This window comes from Cottoperca gobio, chromosome 12, assembly GCF_900634415.1.
Source record: "Cottoperca gobio chromosome 12, fCotGob3.1, whole genome shotgun sequence".
NCBI classification, from domain to species: Eukaryota; Metazoa; Chordata; class Actinopteri; order Perciformes; family Bovichtidae; genus Cottoperca; species Cottoperca gobio.
Window position 1 is genome coordinate 15,299,942 of NC_041366.1, and position 17,399 is coordinate 15,317,340.

A 17,399-nucleotide genomic window follows, 5' to 3' on the forward strand; every position below is an offset into this window, starting at 1 on the left:
AACTTGTTGCTTTAACTTCACTCAGCTTTGCTCATCAATGTATTGCTCGCTATACCTAGAATAAACAACAATATAGGACTCAACATATACAAATATAATTGGCAAGGTTTTAAAAATGTAGATTAGATTACAATTCCATACATTTTGATGTGGCTACATCTTTCCTCCAGCACCACCATCACCATTTTTTAAGATGTAAAAATATTGGGCACATTGATATTGAAATTATTGATCATATTTAAGTTACCCAGAGGACGCACATCAGTCGTTAAATCAAGTCAACCAGCATAGAAATTAATTTAGCCTTTTTTTTGATAATTGAATAATATTTTTGTTGTTTATTAAGGAAACATTTTGTGACATGATCATAGTAAATTAAACATATTTGGGTTTTGTACTGTTGGTCGGACATACACAGCATCACCTGGGACTCTGGGACATTTTAACATTTTTCTCAATTTTATGACATTATATAAACAAAACTATTATTTGATTAATCAAGGAAATAATCTGCAGATGAATCGATAATAAAAAGTAATCATTAGTTGCAGTCCTGTTTTCTGAGCTTCTTGTCCTGATGTGCTACTGAAAGTGAAGCTGAGCAGGTTAGGCCGGAGATTAAGAGGTTTTGGCAGCAGCAGGGGAAAACCCTCATGAATGTTGGTCAGTTTATTAGATAACATGGACATTTTTCATGTACACAAAGGCAAAACACTGCGCACTTATTTGAAAGACAAAAGCCTGTAATCCCCTGAATTTGTAAAGTGTGATTATAGCATAATCCACAGATTCAAACAGGGACAAGGATGTGTGGACTAGGGTGTCAGCATTGTACAGTATTTTCTAAAACATTTGAATCACAGTGTTATTTCTAACTATTTTAGTGGACAAGGTATTCCAAGCTTCGCTGTGCGCTTTAACACTGTCTCAATCTGACTTTTGTTTATTATAAATAAATATGTGTTTTGCATAATTTTATTTTTACGCTGTGATATTTTGTTAAATAAATATATATTGCTTTATGTCACACGGTAACAGCCATGTCCTACTTTATAGGATTTCCATGTACTCGGCGAGTGAAGCTAGATGCTTTTAGATGTTTGCATTCTGCTGCACAGGTCAGCAGGGCATTCTTTCAGCTACATGTGTGCCATGTCAATATATGATTATAAACTGATGGTTAATCCCCCTGTTCAATGTGATTGAACCACTGAAGTGCACTCGTCCTGTATGTAAGGCTTCAGTACATACCTTGAGATCATCTTTACGTAACTGGATAAGCAAACCGCTCAGGAAATCTTGGAATTAAAGTTCAAAGACTTTTCAACCTGCGGCTTTCCGAGTGTTTGAATTTGAAGGAAGAACACACTTCAAGTGTCACTCTAGATAAATGGCCTCGTCCTTGTAATACCATGAAATTAAAATGGATGCATAAAGTAGTATAGCAACCCCCTACGTTCAAGATCCATATTATTAATGGGATTCTGTCGTCCTGATTTCTCAGATGATCAAAGCACATGTAGTATCTCTTCATCAGTGTTTACTCTCGCTGCTCCTCAAAGCATGCACAAATACAGACAAACAATTAGAAAATACAAGGGATTTGAGGGGTTAAAAAAAAGAATTAGACAAAAATAGATTCACCTCCGTCGGCTTCCTCACTAACAATCATACCGACATACTATATTTGTTCTGCAGGCTCTGATATATGACACATCATTTGTAATAATACTTCTGTAAGACCATGTTAATAATACATGTGTTCTATAATGCATGTATAATATATTTATACCCATGTGTAACATCATCAAAAATGATTATGCGTACATTGTTGATCGTAATGCTTCACAACGCCACTTTAAATTGACAACCGCGGATTAAAGAAGAAGCTTTTGATTGCATAGCTGCAGCACGTTATAAAGACATTTTCTCTGAAGTGGTAAAAATGCAATTGTTAATGTGTTTTATGCTTTTGATTAAAGGGGAAGAAATCTCCTGGGTTTTTATGTTCCATGAGGTGGTACGATTATAAGAAGTGGTATGATACCGTTTATAAGTTTCATTTGAAAGCTTTAAGAATATGGGGCTGTCCAGAGTTATATGAAAAGTTTATTTCCCACAACAAATACACACATGATTAACCATTCTAGTTTAAAATTAAACAACAGCACCAAGAGAAGAGAAGATAAAGGTGCAAAATGTCCGTGATTGTTGCCGTGCCGATACTGTTCCTGAGAACACGCAGCCTTTATTAGAAAATCATAACGCATGATAATATGTGATACATTAGCGCATCAAGTGTCCTTATGACTCGCTACATGGCACATGCCAGCTGAAATGCACTATGACTGTCTTTGGTTAGCAAAATGCTTTATATTAAATATGTAACATTGTTTTCAGAGTAGCTGCAGTGAATGCACGTTTTGTGTTGTATAACGCATAATTACTATTGTGCCTGAACTCATGATACAGCACAAAATGTCAACAACTTACATATAAATAAACACTGGTCTATGACGCCGTACATATATTATAATGAGTTCTACAATGACTCATAAATGCGTTATAGCCGTAAATGATTTCATCCACAAGAAATAGTAACCACATTTTCTCATTGCTAATTTAAATGAGCAAAAGGTAGCATTGGTTACAAAGTAAACGCATGTATATAATCTGTTTCCTCACATAACAAAGTAAATAAAAAGAGTTGATCATTAATATTGTTGGTCCTTTAATTGGTTGATACAGTTGATTCTTGGCCTCTTTGACAAAAGTGCATAATTTTCTGAAAATGATTTTAAAGGTAATTCTAAGCTGAGGTTCCATTTGTAAGACTTTTCCTTGTTTCACTGTGACAGTGTTGATATCAAAGAAGCCCGAACAGCGGGATTGTTGTGTCAGGATTATTGGTCAAAACAGTTGTGTATACGATTGCACAATAACCTATTAAACAAATGTATTTGGTTGCACTGCATTGCTAAACAGTTGGAGAAAAAGGTAACTTTAAAAGTCACCATTCTTGAAAAAGAAACTTTCCTCTGCTGTGTCACAGTCACACACCCACACACAGCGACATAGATAAATAAACACATTCAATATTTAGCTTAAAAATCTTTGCACAGACTCAAATACTTGAGCAGATTGGTCCGGAGGCTGTAAATCGAGCCACAGATCTTTCTGCCTCGTCTGTGTTCTTTGTTTTTCCTCACAGTAGCCAAGTTCCAGAGGGCCTTTCTTCAAGTCGAGTCTGATGACGGCTTGGGAGTGCACACATACGATATTGTCCAGGGAGTCCAGCTCCTTCTCGTCTCTCTCCTTCTGAACGTGCTGTGCCTCTCTCTGTTCATGTTCCCCCTCTTTCTCTTGCTCATCTTCCTGTTTCTTGTCGTTATTCCAACTTTCAGGATTCTCCTCCCTTCTCTTCCCCACGGCCGCGGGGATTACTGTGTTGATACAGTCGGGCGACAGGGTGTGATCACATCTGTTCGTCGAGCTTCGCTGTGGGACGTGGATCTAGAATAGAATTGAAATAAAATACAAAAGTAATTGACATGATTGCGCTGACATGTTATGGCTTTAAAGGCTGTGACTTTTGGTTATTAGAATCAGAAGATATCTTGATTAGAAAGTACCCTACCTGTTGCTGGCTGTGGCTTCCCTGTCCCTTGGTCTGCTTAGCCAATGACCTTTGCTCTTTGTCCCTCAGAGCTCCAAGGGAATAGCTGGACCTCACGCGATGGCTCTGCTCTATAGGGTCCAGCTCCACATCACTCCAAACCTGCTACAAGGGATATGAACAGTAATGTATGTAAACCAAGGTAAGAATGTATGAGAACCAGCTTTAAAAGTGACATATTTTCTTTCTCTGTGGTGGATCTAAATGATGCCGATGTGAACGCTGGTTCATTTAGTTTTTGAAGAGCGACTTATTAAGACTTGGAAAAGTAAGTAATTATATTTAAAGAAACATTAAAGTGCTTAATTTGGTTTGGTGTAATTGTGTAAGCGCGCAACCCTAACCCTAACCCCCGGCCTACCATAAGCCAACTATATAAAAACAGGGTTTAAAACCAACACGGAAAAGAACGTCACTTTCTGTGCATTGGATTTCAGATTTCTGTCAACACATCCCCTGATGATGCTAGTCGTCCTGTAATTGTCACGATCTGGTTATACTCTGTTTCCTGTTTTATTTTGTAGAGTTCACTCCCCTTGTGTCATGTCTAGTTGTACATTCTGTCTGTGTGTTTTCCCTCCTCTTCTGATTGTTAATGTTTTCCTCCTGTGTCCATTCTCCCTGCCCTTGTGTTTTTGCCTTTCTCACCCAGCTGTGTTTTGTTCCCTTGTTTGGTGTCTGTGTAAATATCCCTGTCTGCCCCAGTGTGCCTTGTCGCATCGTCAGTGACGTTACCTGGTGTCTTCTGCGGTCTCCTCGTGTTCCCTCGTGTCTTCAGTTTACTGTTTACCTGTTGTATTTTTGTATAGCTTGTCCCCGCCGTTGTTTTGTTGTTGCCTTTTATACTTTCGGCTCTTGTTTAATTAAAGCTTGCCTTTCGTTAATACACTTGTCTGCTGAACTGCTTTTGGGTCCACATCGTAACAGTAATCGCTTCTACTCCTTAAAAACCTTGTACGGAATCCAAACTCACTGTGTCTGTCGTAGACATGGAGGACACTCTGTGAAACCTGGTTTTGGAGCCTGACGACTGTCTGCTCAGCATTGAGTCCCTGAGGGAGGACTCGCTGTGTGACACCGATATGCACTTCCTCCTGGGGGCCTGGGCTAGGAAGTGAAGACAGGGAACATGTTCTGCCATGGTGTCCCTGTTGATAAAAATAATCTCTCAGCAAAAAAAAACCCTCTACATTCTGTTCAAGCTTTGGTTACTGATTAGCTGGATGAATGCACTCACCTGTATTTAGAGTGAATGATGGCGTAGATAAAAGGGTTGTAAATGGCTGATGCCTTGGCTATAACAGCAGGAACAGCTTTGGAATAGGGATCGAGGATGCTTGCATATCTGAAAGGTATAAAGTGTTCGTAAAGAGTACAAATGTATCTCCTGTAACAACACTATTCTATTCTCCAAGATGTGGATTATGGTTAATGCCTGAAATGAATTACACAGTACAACCAAGCATCCCATTTATTTATTTTTGCCTGTATCTACCCATCTGTAATCTGTCTGTACACAACAAAATTAGAGTATTCAAACAAATGATTAGATCATAAAGAGCCCTTGTCATACTGTATATTTACCCAGCCCAGGCGATGAGGGTGACACATGCATAGGGCGACCAGGAAAGCACAAACACTATGATGACCACAAAGGCAATCTTGGCCAGCTTCCATTCAGTCTTGATGGACTGCTGCTGCATCAGGGTTGACTTCCTCACCTGATACCCCAGCTTCTCCACATCTCTGTTAGGAGGGAAAGAAGGAATTTTGTAGTATAAGTCTATTCAGAGGCTAAATATTTAAAATGCATAAAAATAATATCCATGTTAATGTGTTTTTGTTTTGTTTTATGTAACTTATGCAGCACTGTGGACCCAAATGCAGACACAGTGAGATGCATGCAAAGTAGACAACGTAAAAAAAAAACAGGGCCGGCAGGCAACAAACAGGCTACATCTCATTTTCTTATTCCCTGACTTGAATTATTATTTAGCTCGTTATTGTTAAGAGGATTGGAAACGCATTATAAGGATGGAAAATTTTAATTTAAATAAGAGAAACTGATTTACCATAATTGGACAGAGCAGGCAAAGAGTAGCATACTAGACAGCTAAAAGTGATCAGAGGCACGAAGTCTAACTGAGAAAGTTCTACCAACATTTATTATAGCATCATCCCAAGATATCGGCGTTAACTTTACAGAGAGCAACACTGAAGTTGCGTCGCAGGTATTCCTTTAGGTTAATGTTGCCCTAAAGGTAAATACTAAACGCCAATTCCAATGTAACTTGGTTGTGTCCACGAGCAATAAAAGGACCTTTTCCTTGGCTGCATTTGAAGGACCATATAGAATAGGATAGCTTCCTCAACCCACTATGACATATTCAGTCATCAAAGCTGCTGCTGAAATGGGAAACGGCTACAATCACATGCTGAGGGGTGAATTTGCTAATATGTAACAGCTACAGAGGGAGCACACAGAAGGCAGGATCTAAAAAAACTAGTCAAATATACAGTAAGTGCAAAAAATGTGCACAAATGAAGAAGTAAAGAGAAATTCAGAAGCCACCATCACAATATACATAACATACTTGTGATTACTTTTAACAAATTGCATTGCAGTAATGTCAAGCCTCTTCTGAAACACATTACTGTAGATGAAGATGTGACAGTAGAAGGTATAGTGCTGCTTTAATGTATGTATATGTATGCTATAGTCTGCACTTCAACGATATGATGCTGTTTGCACAGTTATTAAGTAGACTTGCTTTTAATGACGACAATTCAAGTATTTTTGTGTTTAGTGCATTCAAGTGCTGCATATTCACCTAGGTTAATTCATTCACCTGCTTGCATGGCGGATTGCCAGGAACATGCACAGATAACAATAGGATATAATGGCCAGAGGGATGAAGAATACAAAGCAGCAGAGCATCAAAGTGTAACTTTTATTGGCAGGAGTAGATGTCACATAGTCCCATGTGCATGAAGTCATCAGGCCCTCTGGTATGTACGAACCTTGAGAAATAAAATGAAGAAAGACTGATAAGAAGGAAGAGGTTAAAGACAAGTATCAACAGAGGATAGTTGAACAAAAAGAGTTACTTACTCCACCCCAAAAGGGGCGCAAGGCTCCAGGCTAGTGAGTACAGCCAGACCAGGGCAATAATGAGGCAAGTACGTCTCTTGGAGGTCCACCGTATGGCCTGCAGAGGCTTGGTGATGACAATGTAGCGGTCAAGAGAGATGGCCAGAAGGTTTATCATGGAAGTGATTCCGAATAAAGCTCCACAGAAGGCGTACATTTTACAGCCTGTGGAGGAAAAGAAGGAAGAAAGCATTGTCTGTGTTACATGAGATAAGTGATATGAACAGTCAGGATTATTCATATCGTCCTGGGTGTAGGTTTGGTTTCAGAATTGAGGTTAATTGGGATCAGGGACTAAATGCTAACATGAGCATCATGTCATATAAATGCGATGATCTGTTTTACCACATTTTTAAATACATTTCTCATGACAGCAGCCACAGATTCTGACATAACTCACTAAAACACCCACATTGGTAAAGCAGATGTTCTCCATACATAAACAACATTGATTAATCCATATAGGAGTACATATTGTATAATTGAATGTTTCAAAAAATACCTGTTTCACCAAAGATCCAGCCCTTGTAGAGGGAGTTAACAAAGAAGATGGGTGACTGTGTAATGGCCATGAGGAAGTCACTGACTGCCAGGTTCATGATGAAAATGTTGGGGGGAGTCCGTAGCTTCTTGTTACTGAAACACATGAGGATTAAAAAGTCTCAAATAAAAATGTTGCTGTTGAAACACAGACGGCTGGAGATCTACAGTACAAATGTGTCTTTTCAACTCAATAACAATCTTTTTGTTGTTGCTACAGCTTAACATATTTATTGTGTAGTAATCTTTCTTATTAGATTATTATAGTTACTACGTTATTCTACTTTGAAACTAAACCACACTATATTAAGATGAATGTAAAGATTGTATTTGTGAATTAAAATCCAGAGGAAGGTTTCCTTACAATGAGAGTTTTATTGTTTTGAAAGGTTGTTTTTTAAATTACTTTTCCCAAGAGCTGTGTGTACAGACATGTAGAGGGGCAAGGATTCATATCCATCCAATAACTCTCAAATCCTCATCCTTCTGAAATCAATTCCACCCCCCTTTACTATAACAGGCAGGGGAGTGGGAATCAATTACAATGGCACATTCATTACACCCACTTTCAATAATATTAGGCTCTGTTTGAAATCGCATGTCTGTACTGCATATTATTCAATCAGTATGTACTTCATACTACCTATTAAATGAAAGATTGTGTATGCCATTACCAGCAGACTGTTCACACTGAAGTCATCTCTGCATCACATGACTATCGATCACAACGGTACCAGTACCAGCTACCGTTGAATTCCACTTAATTTAATATTTTTTGTAGTTTTATTTTAAGACAATTAATACTTTTATATTAAATGTGTTTTAAAGTACATTATATATGTGAGGTCCCACTCTTTTGCTCATTCGCCATCATTCCTAACAATTGTATCCAACGGTTAACACATTGTATTACGGGGTGGATGAGTGTGTTCAGTAAACTCAATCTTATACTTAGAAATTCTTGTTAATCTATTATACATCTGGGCATTTCTCGCGTACTGCAAAATCCACATGCAGTCGGAACAAGCTACACACTCAATACTAAGTCATACTTAGCATGAATAATATATGATGTCCAGCAGAGCCCTACTCTCTTAAAGCAAGTCCAGATGAAAGATTGCAACTCTTACCGGGGGAATCATAAGATCATAAGTGAACACACTAAAACAGTTCTGTGCACATAAAATGGAGGAACACAAACAGACATTCAATACTATTGGATTCGGTCGACTCCCTTGCTGGCACATGGTGGCAAGTGTGTTGGCAGCTGCAGTGAAAAGAGTCGGACAAAGTGAACACTTTATTAGAGGACTCCAATTAAAAATGACCTTTAAATTGAGATGAGTTGGGAGGACAGCTGGGAAACATCATAAGCCAAATGTCTAGAGGATATCCATAAGATCCAAGCTGTATTGACAGTTTATTCCCTTATTGAGTCCAGCACAGCTACTGTACTTCCTGAAAATGACAAATTAATCCACACATGAACAGTAACCCCCCCACACCCACACGGCTAGGTAAATCTCCCAGAACAAAGCAGCACCTTCATGTGTTTTTAATCGAAGACTGAAGAAGGAAATACACCACAACATTAGATTTGTTTTACGGATTAAAAAATCTCAAGCTTTTCCCTGATAGCAACTTGTATCTTCCCTCAAATCTCCCTTAAATCAGTTCTGCCAGTGACATTGCTCTTCCACATTGTTCAGAAGATAAACAACAAGCAGTTGAAATAGATACCCACATAATCCATTCCCTCTGTTAAATTAGCGAATACTGCGTCAGCCATCGCTTAACAAGAAGCTAACTGTCGGAGCCTTTTAGGGCAAACTAAATATGTTGCTATTCACACAATCTCACTTCATGAAAACCTGTGATACACATTTGCATGTACATGTAAAGTGTTATGAACAATACTGGCGGTCTATATGGAGCCTGCAACAGATGATGCCAGTTCTTTTTCTAAATCTTTGAGTTGGTCACGGTCCACAGATTGCTTTTTTTGGCAACAGTCTGTGTAAATTACAGCGAATACATCAAATCAAGCCTTCTAGAAACAGTGGCAGGCTGTGGGCAGGGCTACCAATGTGTGGGAATGTTCTGTTATTGGTGAAGCTAGGGGAAATCAGATCACCTGAATCTAGTTCTGCTCCTTGTAAATGCAGGTTTTCGGAATATGAACTATTCATATCAGCCTTTGATGTCTATAATCTGTGAGTTAGCAGCGTAATCTGTGTCAGTGAACATTTTACACACCTGTATTACAATACAATACTTATTAACCGTGACATGGAAATATAATGATTCTTAATAACTAAACCGTAGACCAGCTTTCATACAGTTCCATCACTGAATATTTAACCTATGGGCATTGTCCTCTTTGTTCTGCCCACTGACTGTAAAAGACTAAGAGAGTAAACATCCCAGACAGATAAGTTGGAGTGTCTTTGTGTGTTTACATGCACGAGAGTGGGTATGTACCGAAGTGTGACTGGAATGGAGATCGAGTGGTGCGACATTTGAGATGGATGTGTGTCACTGGAGGTTGGACCTTAATGCAGAAAACATGTCAGGCCCAGGCCCCTTCACTGCCTTCAGTGGAATATTATATACACCCAGGAGTAGCCATAGTGCATATACTGTATGTAACACACACACACACACACACACACACACACACACACACACACACACACACACACACACACACACACACACACACACACACACACACACACACTGGTATAAATGCTATATCGGACAGAGCATTTCATTTTAACTATAGTGGAAAAAGTATGCAGAAATTAACATGAGAGTTTTGTCTGTATTCAAAACCAAAGGGTCGCTCCCGTCAATGTCAAAAAATAAGTCAGATAACAACGTCATCGCACAAGAGTGAGACAGCTTCATGTTCTACCACCAAGTAATGAAAGCCGTTGAATGCTATCTTAGGTTGCTTTATTGGCTGGAAAATAATGAGGCAGGTCAGGCTACATCATCATGCGTGTCACTGGAAGTGGAAACATTTAAATATGAGCGACACATACAGTATTAGTACCCTGATTACCTTGGTTATTTAAGGTTGCTTACCCCTCTTTATGTGATTTAGGTGGCACAGACTGAATTATTGATTCATTTATTACAGTTAGAAAATCTCTGCTTGCTGCTATGGAATGCCTGGAGGCTGGTGTAAAGACCTTTGTGCCTGTGCTCGTGACATAAATGCATCCTCTAAATGCATAAATCTCTGCAACGGTGTACTGTGCAGAGATGAAAGTACATCACATGAACTGCTTGAAGCGAGTCTCTTCAGTTCACTGTCACTATTCATGATATTCAATAGATTTATATATTCAATTAGATATATTATATCTTAATCCAGTCAGATAACTCAAACATGCTGTGTAAAATGTATATTTCTACTCCACTACATCTCAGGGGGAAATAGTGGACGTTTTACTCCACGATAGCTTCAAGATAGCTTCCTAGTTACTTCAAATGTATCCCATAAAATGCATTCTTATAGATTAAACTACAAAGCAATACATTATATAAAATACTTAAAATAAAATCAACATATACAATAATACTCTGAAAGAGACCATTCTGCATAACAAGTACTTTTACTTTTGATACTTTAAGTACATTTTGTTGATCTATACTTTTAATTAAGAAAACATTTAGGATATTTCATTATTTTAAGTTTGACTATTAAATATTCTCTACTAATGTAAACATTGGAATAGTATAAGATTTTAGAACGTTATAGGAAATGGGGTCCATGTGACATTAATAACACAAACATGGTCATTGAGCGCCACATAAACCAACTTTTATTTAATAAACAACTATTTTTAGACACTTGTGAAGTTACATTATTTACAATAGCTGTTCTTTATAAATATATATGAGGCCATAATCGCTTGTAAATCTTGAGAATAAATGGAAGTCAATGTGGGCTGTGTCGTGCAAGCAGCATGTCAGCATCATGCAGCATTCCTCATGATGCTTTACTTCCTGTTTATGTTTTCCTGAAATTTATTGAAATGTGTTCCATCTGTTAATCAGAACTCAGCAACTCAACTCAAAGTGTTATTAATGTTGAGGGAGAAATAGTCAAAATAAGGCTTTGCATAAAATCTAAATTATGGAACAACTGTAAAAATTGCATTTTTAAGCTGTTCCTTCTTCCAGACTAGTTTCTCGGATGATAACCAAAGACAGTAAAGAAGACATAGTTGTTTGTCTATAGAAAAGGCTCGAAACTTATTATATTTTCCTCATCTGCAATGATGTCAAAAACTGAGAACTACACAAATACAAACAAATCAAAAGAGGGCAATACTCGAAAGATTGGTGATATGGTTTGAGATCAACGTCTCAAATCGTCCAGAGGTAGTGAGAGTGTCAGTTCAAAGGGAAGCTGGATCGGCTCCTTTACAATGATGCCATTTCTTTGCAGCAGTTAAGTGATGAGATTTATTTAAATGCAAGTTTATCATCAAGCCAAATATCTAGATAATTATACTCTGTGACCCTCTGAATATTGTTACCATTCAGTGTGGATAAGTGTAGATTGTTGAAATCAATATCTCTTGAAAAACACATTAACTTTGTTGTTCTTGAATTAGTACTAGTGTAAGGTTGACAAGTGCATTTTGAAGAGCGCCAAAGGAAATATGTAGGTTCTTAACAGCAAGTACAGAGTCAGCAAAACAATACAGAATAGTGTCATCTGCGTAGAGATGAACATTGCAGTCAGCTAGAGAAGAGACAATATTACTGATATAAATTGTAAACAAGACAGGGCCCAGAACAGACACCTGTGGAACACCTTTTGTTATTGGTAAAAGCTCTGATTGGATATTTTTGGCTTTGACATAATGAAATCTCTCAAAGGTCATTCTGAAAGCATCTACAAGCAATTGAATCAAATTAAAAATGTAGAGCAGTAACAAGTAGAGCCAATGAAGTCAATGAAAACAGCAGCATGATGCTTCTTTTTGTCCCAATAAGAACAAATACAACTAAAGCAACTGCAGAGAGGGTACCACAGTATGCATAGGTATGAAACAGATGGGTGAGGACTCAAAACAGGATATTATGAAAGAAATACGGAAGTAAGGAATACGTACGTGATTTTGGGATTTTTGCCAAACAGGGAAGTTTGATTATTTGCGGATCATTTTTGAGATTGCTGTTGTTTCCTCCATTGTAAAATGGAATTACATAAGCAGATTTCGACATACTGGAAAGTATACCAGTTCAAATGTAAAGATTAAACATGTGTTTTTTTTTCTCAGTGATAAATGGAGTGGAAGCCTTTAAAAAGATCAAATCGAGTTTGTCTGCTCCAGTTGATTTCTTGGGATCAATGGTTTTATAAGGCATTATGTACAGTTCATGTGTAGGAGAGACACGTTGTGATGTGAACTGAGGAGCCTGGTTTTCAGGTTATATACAGGCACTATTAATCGGTGTGGGTCCTGTATACACATTCTTAAATAAATGACTAGCAGCAGCAAAATGGTAATTAAAGGCTCAGCAGATCTTTTTTTCTGGTTGGATAATACACAGTTATTATATTTGACATGTACAAGTAAAGAATTAATGGTTTCATTCTCATATGATTAACTGGATTTAAGTATGCGTGTTAAATTAATTCTGAATAATAATTAGACTTTCCTTATAAAGGCTATGCATTAATTTCTCAGTTGACTAAAGGCAAGCCAATGTGATTAAATAATGTAGCTCTTAAATTGGAAAATGACAGACAAGCACATTCTTTGCCATCACTTACCAGAAAAAGGCGTACATGACCAAGGCGTTCCCAGTAACACCCAATGTTCCAATCACCAAGACAAAGAAGGCAACGATGTAGTGAGCGTGGGCCTGGACATGCACCTGCCGATAGAATCCGTGATCCACGTCCATTATCTGTAACAACAAACACACACACACACACTGATGTCAGCACCAGAGGGTCTATCCTTATGTACAGCATGTCTCAATGATTCTCATACTAACCCGATCTTCCTTTCCGTATCTCTGACCGACTGAACTCTCCAGTGTTACGTAAAAGTACTTGTGATCAGCAAGTAAAATGTCCAGAGGCAAGCATGTAAACTAAGACGTTATGGCATACATCCTGCGTCTGCAACACTGTCTCTATATTCAGCGTATTCAGACATCCTTCATGTCAACATCATATTATCGTAGTCGAGTCAGTTTGGCTCAAGGTCGTGTCAATTTGTCTTAGTTGAGGTTTCTTTGTGATCATTTAAACATTACATTGTGTTAATAATTGATACATTACATCTATTTTTACATTTTCTTAGCCTCTCTTCATTTTGCTCACATTTTGAACCCAGTTTTTTTCCTATAGGAAATCAGAGGAAATCGCCACGTTTCCTGCTCACTGTTGATTCAACTGTGAACTCTGTTGAACTTTCAAACAGGACATTTTGGGTTTCAGGGACTACTGTCGGTGTCAGTACTGTTCTAGTGCCTACACTGTATAGTACAGTATGTGTGTTTGGTTGGCTGCCCTCCTAACAGCATGGCTCTGTGGTTGGTAATGTCAGATTGTCTGTCGGTAGGTTGGCCGTCCTCCACTTTGGTCCTGACTGAAATATCTCAACAACAATTGAATGAATTTCAATTCCTTAGATGAAGAATTGGATACAATTGGGTGTTCAATCTATTCAATTAAACTCGTTGTTTACTTACTTAGCTTTGGGAGCTAACACGTCAGCTGTTTGGAGGAATTTCACGCTAGCTACGCGTCGCTAGTGAACGACATATTATCTTAATAATAAATAATAATTCAGCAAATTTAGTTTTACAAAGCTAGGAAATCAATGTTTAAGTCAAGCCTGATGTTGCCTTACACAGGTCAACATTTACACCGTTTCCTCACAGTGTGTGGTGAGAATGTGTGCAGAGCAGATCAGAGCTGCATTTATACACTTGATTTGGATCGTTTACCAGAAATGAGGCTCATGCACCTGCGGCTAGTTTCACAGTGATTGAGATTTAACATATCTGGCAAACAAAAGTACAAATACATAATGCATATTTCGGTCTCTGAGTTTCATGCATTTGGCTCCACAAATAGTTTTTCTTTTCTGTTTGTCAGTACATGACACTTTCTTGAGGCTTTTTGGCCCTTTAACCTTTGCAGTTCTTTACATCTTACTACCTATTGTCCGATCAGAAGAGAAATCCTGCTCTTAGCACCGTATCTCTGTTACAAAGCGTTTGGTTTGGAATTCTCTTTTTTCTAAAACTTGACAAATAAGAAAAAAACTCAATTCTGTTTAAACTTAACTTTAAACTGTCTCCACACTGCACTTTTCTAGACTCAAATGCCCCCCAGAAATCTCCCAGTTCGTCTTACACACTGTCACTTGTCATGATATATAACAGTGAGTATATATATTTTTGTGATGAATTAAATGTTTGAGAGCTTATAGAATTACAAGGATTATGACAGTGTGTCAATCATTAACCCTTGAAAACTGTAAAATCTGTTGGTTTTAATCACGATAAGAGTTGAAGAGAAGTGAAGCGGCCGTGGCCCTCTGGACAGAGTCTGAGATCCTCACTCAATATTATTGAACTAAAGGGCTTTGAGAGTTTTTATGAGGTCATTGGCCACAATATCAAAGAGAGCGTGGAGCCAACCAATGACAAAGGATGTTTGTTTTTTACAAACAACTCTGAAAGGCAACAGAGTATTTATTAAATGGATGGCAGTGGGACAGGCAAGATGTGTGGAAGTGACACAGTAGCAGTTTTGAATCTGTCAAAAGTGACTGCTGTGCTTTAAATGAATGAGAAATATTTCTCAAAAAGATGATTAAGTCAAGCGTTTCGGATAATTAAAATGGCTGTATGATTATATGATGATTTCTATGTTTCGTTAATGTGATGAAATCAAGAGCGCACGTTGAGTCGCGCATTATTACCAGGCGTTTTTTCAACGTGAACCCACTCCCTTTGCCTCTGCTCTGCATTATAGAAGAGTCAGTTGCCATCGCAGCACAATGGTCTCTGCCACATAATATGCTGTAAAAACATCTGTCATGTATCACATTAATAATTAGTTTGAGAACATGAACATGTCCGCTAACTCACAATGTGCAATTCAAAAGCTGAGTGATGGCTTTGTGCTTAATCCGCCAGAGCAGTAGGGAATCCGCTCATAATACATGTCCACGAGAAATACCGTAGCATGTAGATCTATACACTACGGCACAATAGGAGAAGTACACCACATGGATGTACAGGATGTCAGGGCCAAACACGGAGCTCTTGCTGTGCTCGCTGAAGCATTGTGCGTCACAGCAAACCTCAATCACCTTTTACTTCCCCTCATTAGTCATCAAAGCATTGTCTCAGAGGCTAAAGGCCGTGAATCAAACACGTATTAGATTCATAGTTTGCCTCTGATTTAGTGTGACTGAAAGGGAAGTGCACCCTGTTCCATCTTCTATGAAGATTTAATTATTGGAATGGGTGCATCGAATATTTTCATTTTTATTCAGAAATTGATACGAAGCATGGTTCAAATCAACAAGTGTGTTTGTTAGAGATGTTCCTTGTATGAGAATGTTCTGTTTAGTTGAAGTTATCTTCCATTTCTGGTGATAATTAAATATACAAATCATGTTATTAAAAAGAAAAAAGGTGTTGTATTGATGGGACACCTGCAGTATGAATATGCCCAGCTTGGGGTGAATTTAAGTATTGATCTGCTAACATCAACATTGCTGTATAATCACGGTAAAATCTGTTGATGAATAACAAGCATTTGGGAAGGAATCTACCCTTAACAAGACATGCACATGAAACTGGTACAACAACCACGCTGAAACAAAAAGTATGTAAGTATTTAGGAGTAAAAGTATGGAAATTACATGTTTTTCTGCAAATGCATAGTTAAATAAATAACTCAAGAAGCACATTCTTGAAAACTGTTTTTGTTCTCTTAGAAAGTTTGGATCATATTGTTGATTTTCAATAGATTCACATATCATGGTTTACATACTCGTATACAACTGCAAAAAAATAATCATTATATTAAAATAAAAGGGTTACTTTACCTCGTCCAGACAGTCAAGCCCCTTTTCCTCTCTGTGTTTGTGGGTGACTCTTAATAAAGTGGATCAGAGACACAGAAGCCGTACAGCCTGTAAAAATGCTGGTGTAAAATCCACTACGCTTAAGGTTTAAATAGATAAGATCGATGTCTGCTTCTCTAACCCCCCAAGTCAGAAGTCTCTCATACAAGCTGCTGCTACCAGAGCTTGAGAGAATATGAGAATACTCAGAAAGACACATAGGAAGCGAGCAGCAGCACATTGACCCATCCCCCTGCTGGCTACCCATCACACACAGCTCTCACATGGCAAAATGCATCGATAAAGCCAATGTGTGGCGTGTGTGTGTGTGTGTGTGCATGCATGAGGCTGTGCTGCTTGTATGGGATGGCGGTAAGAGGCTGGTCTGATCATATTAAAGACGTTCCAGCTAACAATCGTAAAATCTAAACTCTTGTAAATACTTTGAGAAAGAAAATGTTCTACATTAGACATTTATTTTGGAATTGCATGTCGCACCATTGCAGTTTTCTCCAATGACTCAAATGTGTGTTCTGCAAAGTAGTTTTCATAAGCATTGATTTGTGCAGATCTAATACTCTCATATTGGCAGTGGCACGATTGTATGTTGAGCAGCAGATGCCATAGCGATGCTTTAAAAATTGCAAAATGAGGTCTCGTGGATTTTAAACGAGCCAAACCTTTTACATAGTATCAGACTTGTTCACTGCTCATCCTTGTGTAAGGTGATTCTTGAGAAAAGCACTCAGATAAAAGCTTCCAAATGTTTATCATTTCATGCACAACTGAGCAGACCGCTGCAGCGCCTCCTCTTGACCTCAATATTTCCCTTGTATGACTGTCATTGCACCTGGCAAGTTCAAAGCAGGTCAGAGAACGCAACAACTTATAAAATGGGATTTCTCTG

General features: G+C 38.2%; 1 protein-coding gene across 2 annotated transcripts; it reads right to left on the reverse strand.

Annotated features, from left to right (window-relative positions):
• Window positions 1–2,137: 2,137 nt before the first annotated feature.
• On the reverse strand, window positions 2,138–14,275 carry opn4xa (opsin 4xa). 2 transcript variants are annotated; one of them, XM_029444497.1, is made up of 10 exons: window positions 14,097–14,275; window positions 13,168–13,304; window positions 7,330–7,463; window positions 6,789–6,992; window positions 6,526–6,697; window positions 5,261–5,422; window positions 4,914–5,021; window positions 4,650–4,824; window positions 3,638–3,781; window positions 2,138–3,513 (listed from the first exon to the last, which is right to left on the reverse strand). In XM_029444497.1, the coding sequence occupies exons 2-10, from the start codon at window positions 13,299–13,301 to the stop codon at window positions 3,100–3,102; spliced, it is 1,647 nt and encodes a 548-aa protein (XP_029300357.1). In that variant the 5' UTR covers window positions 13,302–13,304; window positions 14,097–14,275; the 3' UTR covers window positions 2,138–3,099. The 2 variants fall into 2 exon arrangements, with proteins under 2 accessions (XP_029300357.1, XP_029300356.1); XM_029444496.1 differs by lacking the exon at window positions 14,097–14,275 and adding an exon at window positions 13,395–13,503.
• Between the last annotated feature and the right edge of the window lie 3,124 nt (window positions 14,276–17,399).

Coding starts and splice junctions, on each gene's coding strand:
- opn4xa (XM_029444497.1), bottom strand. CDS start 13,301: ATGGACGTGGATCACGGATTCTATCGGCAGGTGCATGTCCAGGCCCAC. Junction 7,464..13,167: donor GTCATGTACGCCTTTTTCTG/GTAAGTGATGGC, acceptor CATGTGTTTCAG/TAACAAGAAGCTACGGACTC. Junction 4,825..4,913: donor ATCATTCACTCTAAATACAG/GTGAGTGCATTC, acceptor TTTTATCAACAG/GGACACCATGGCAGAACATG.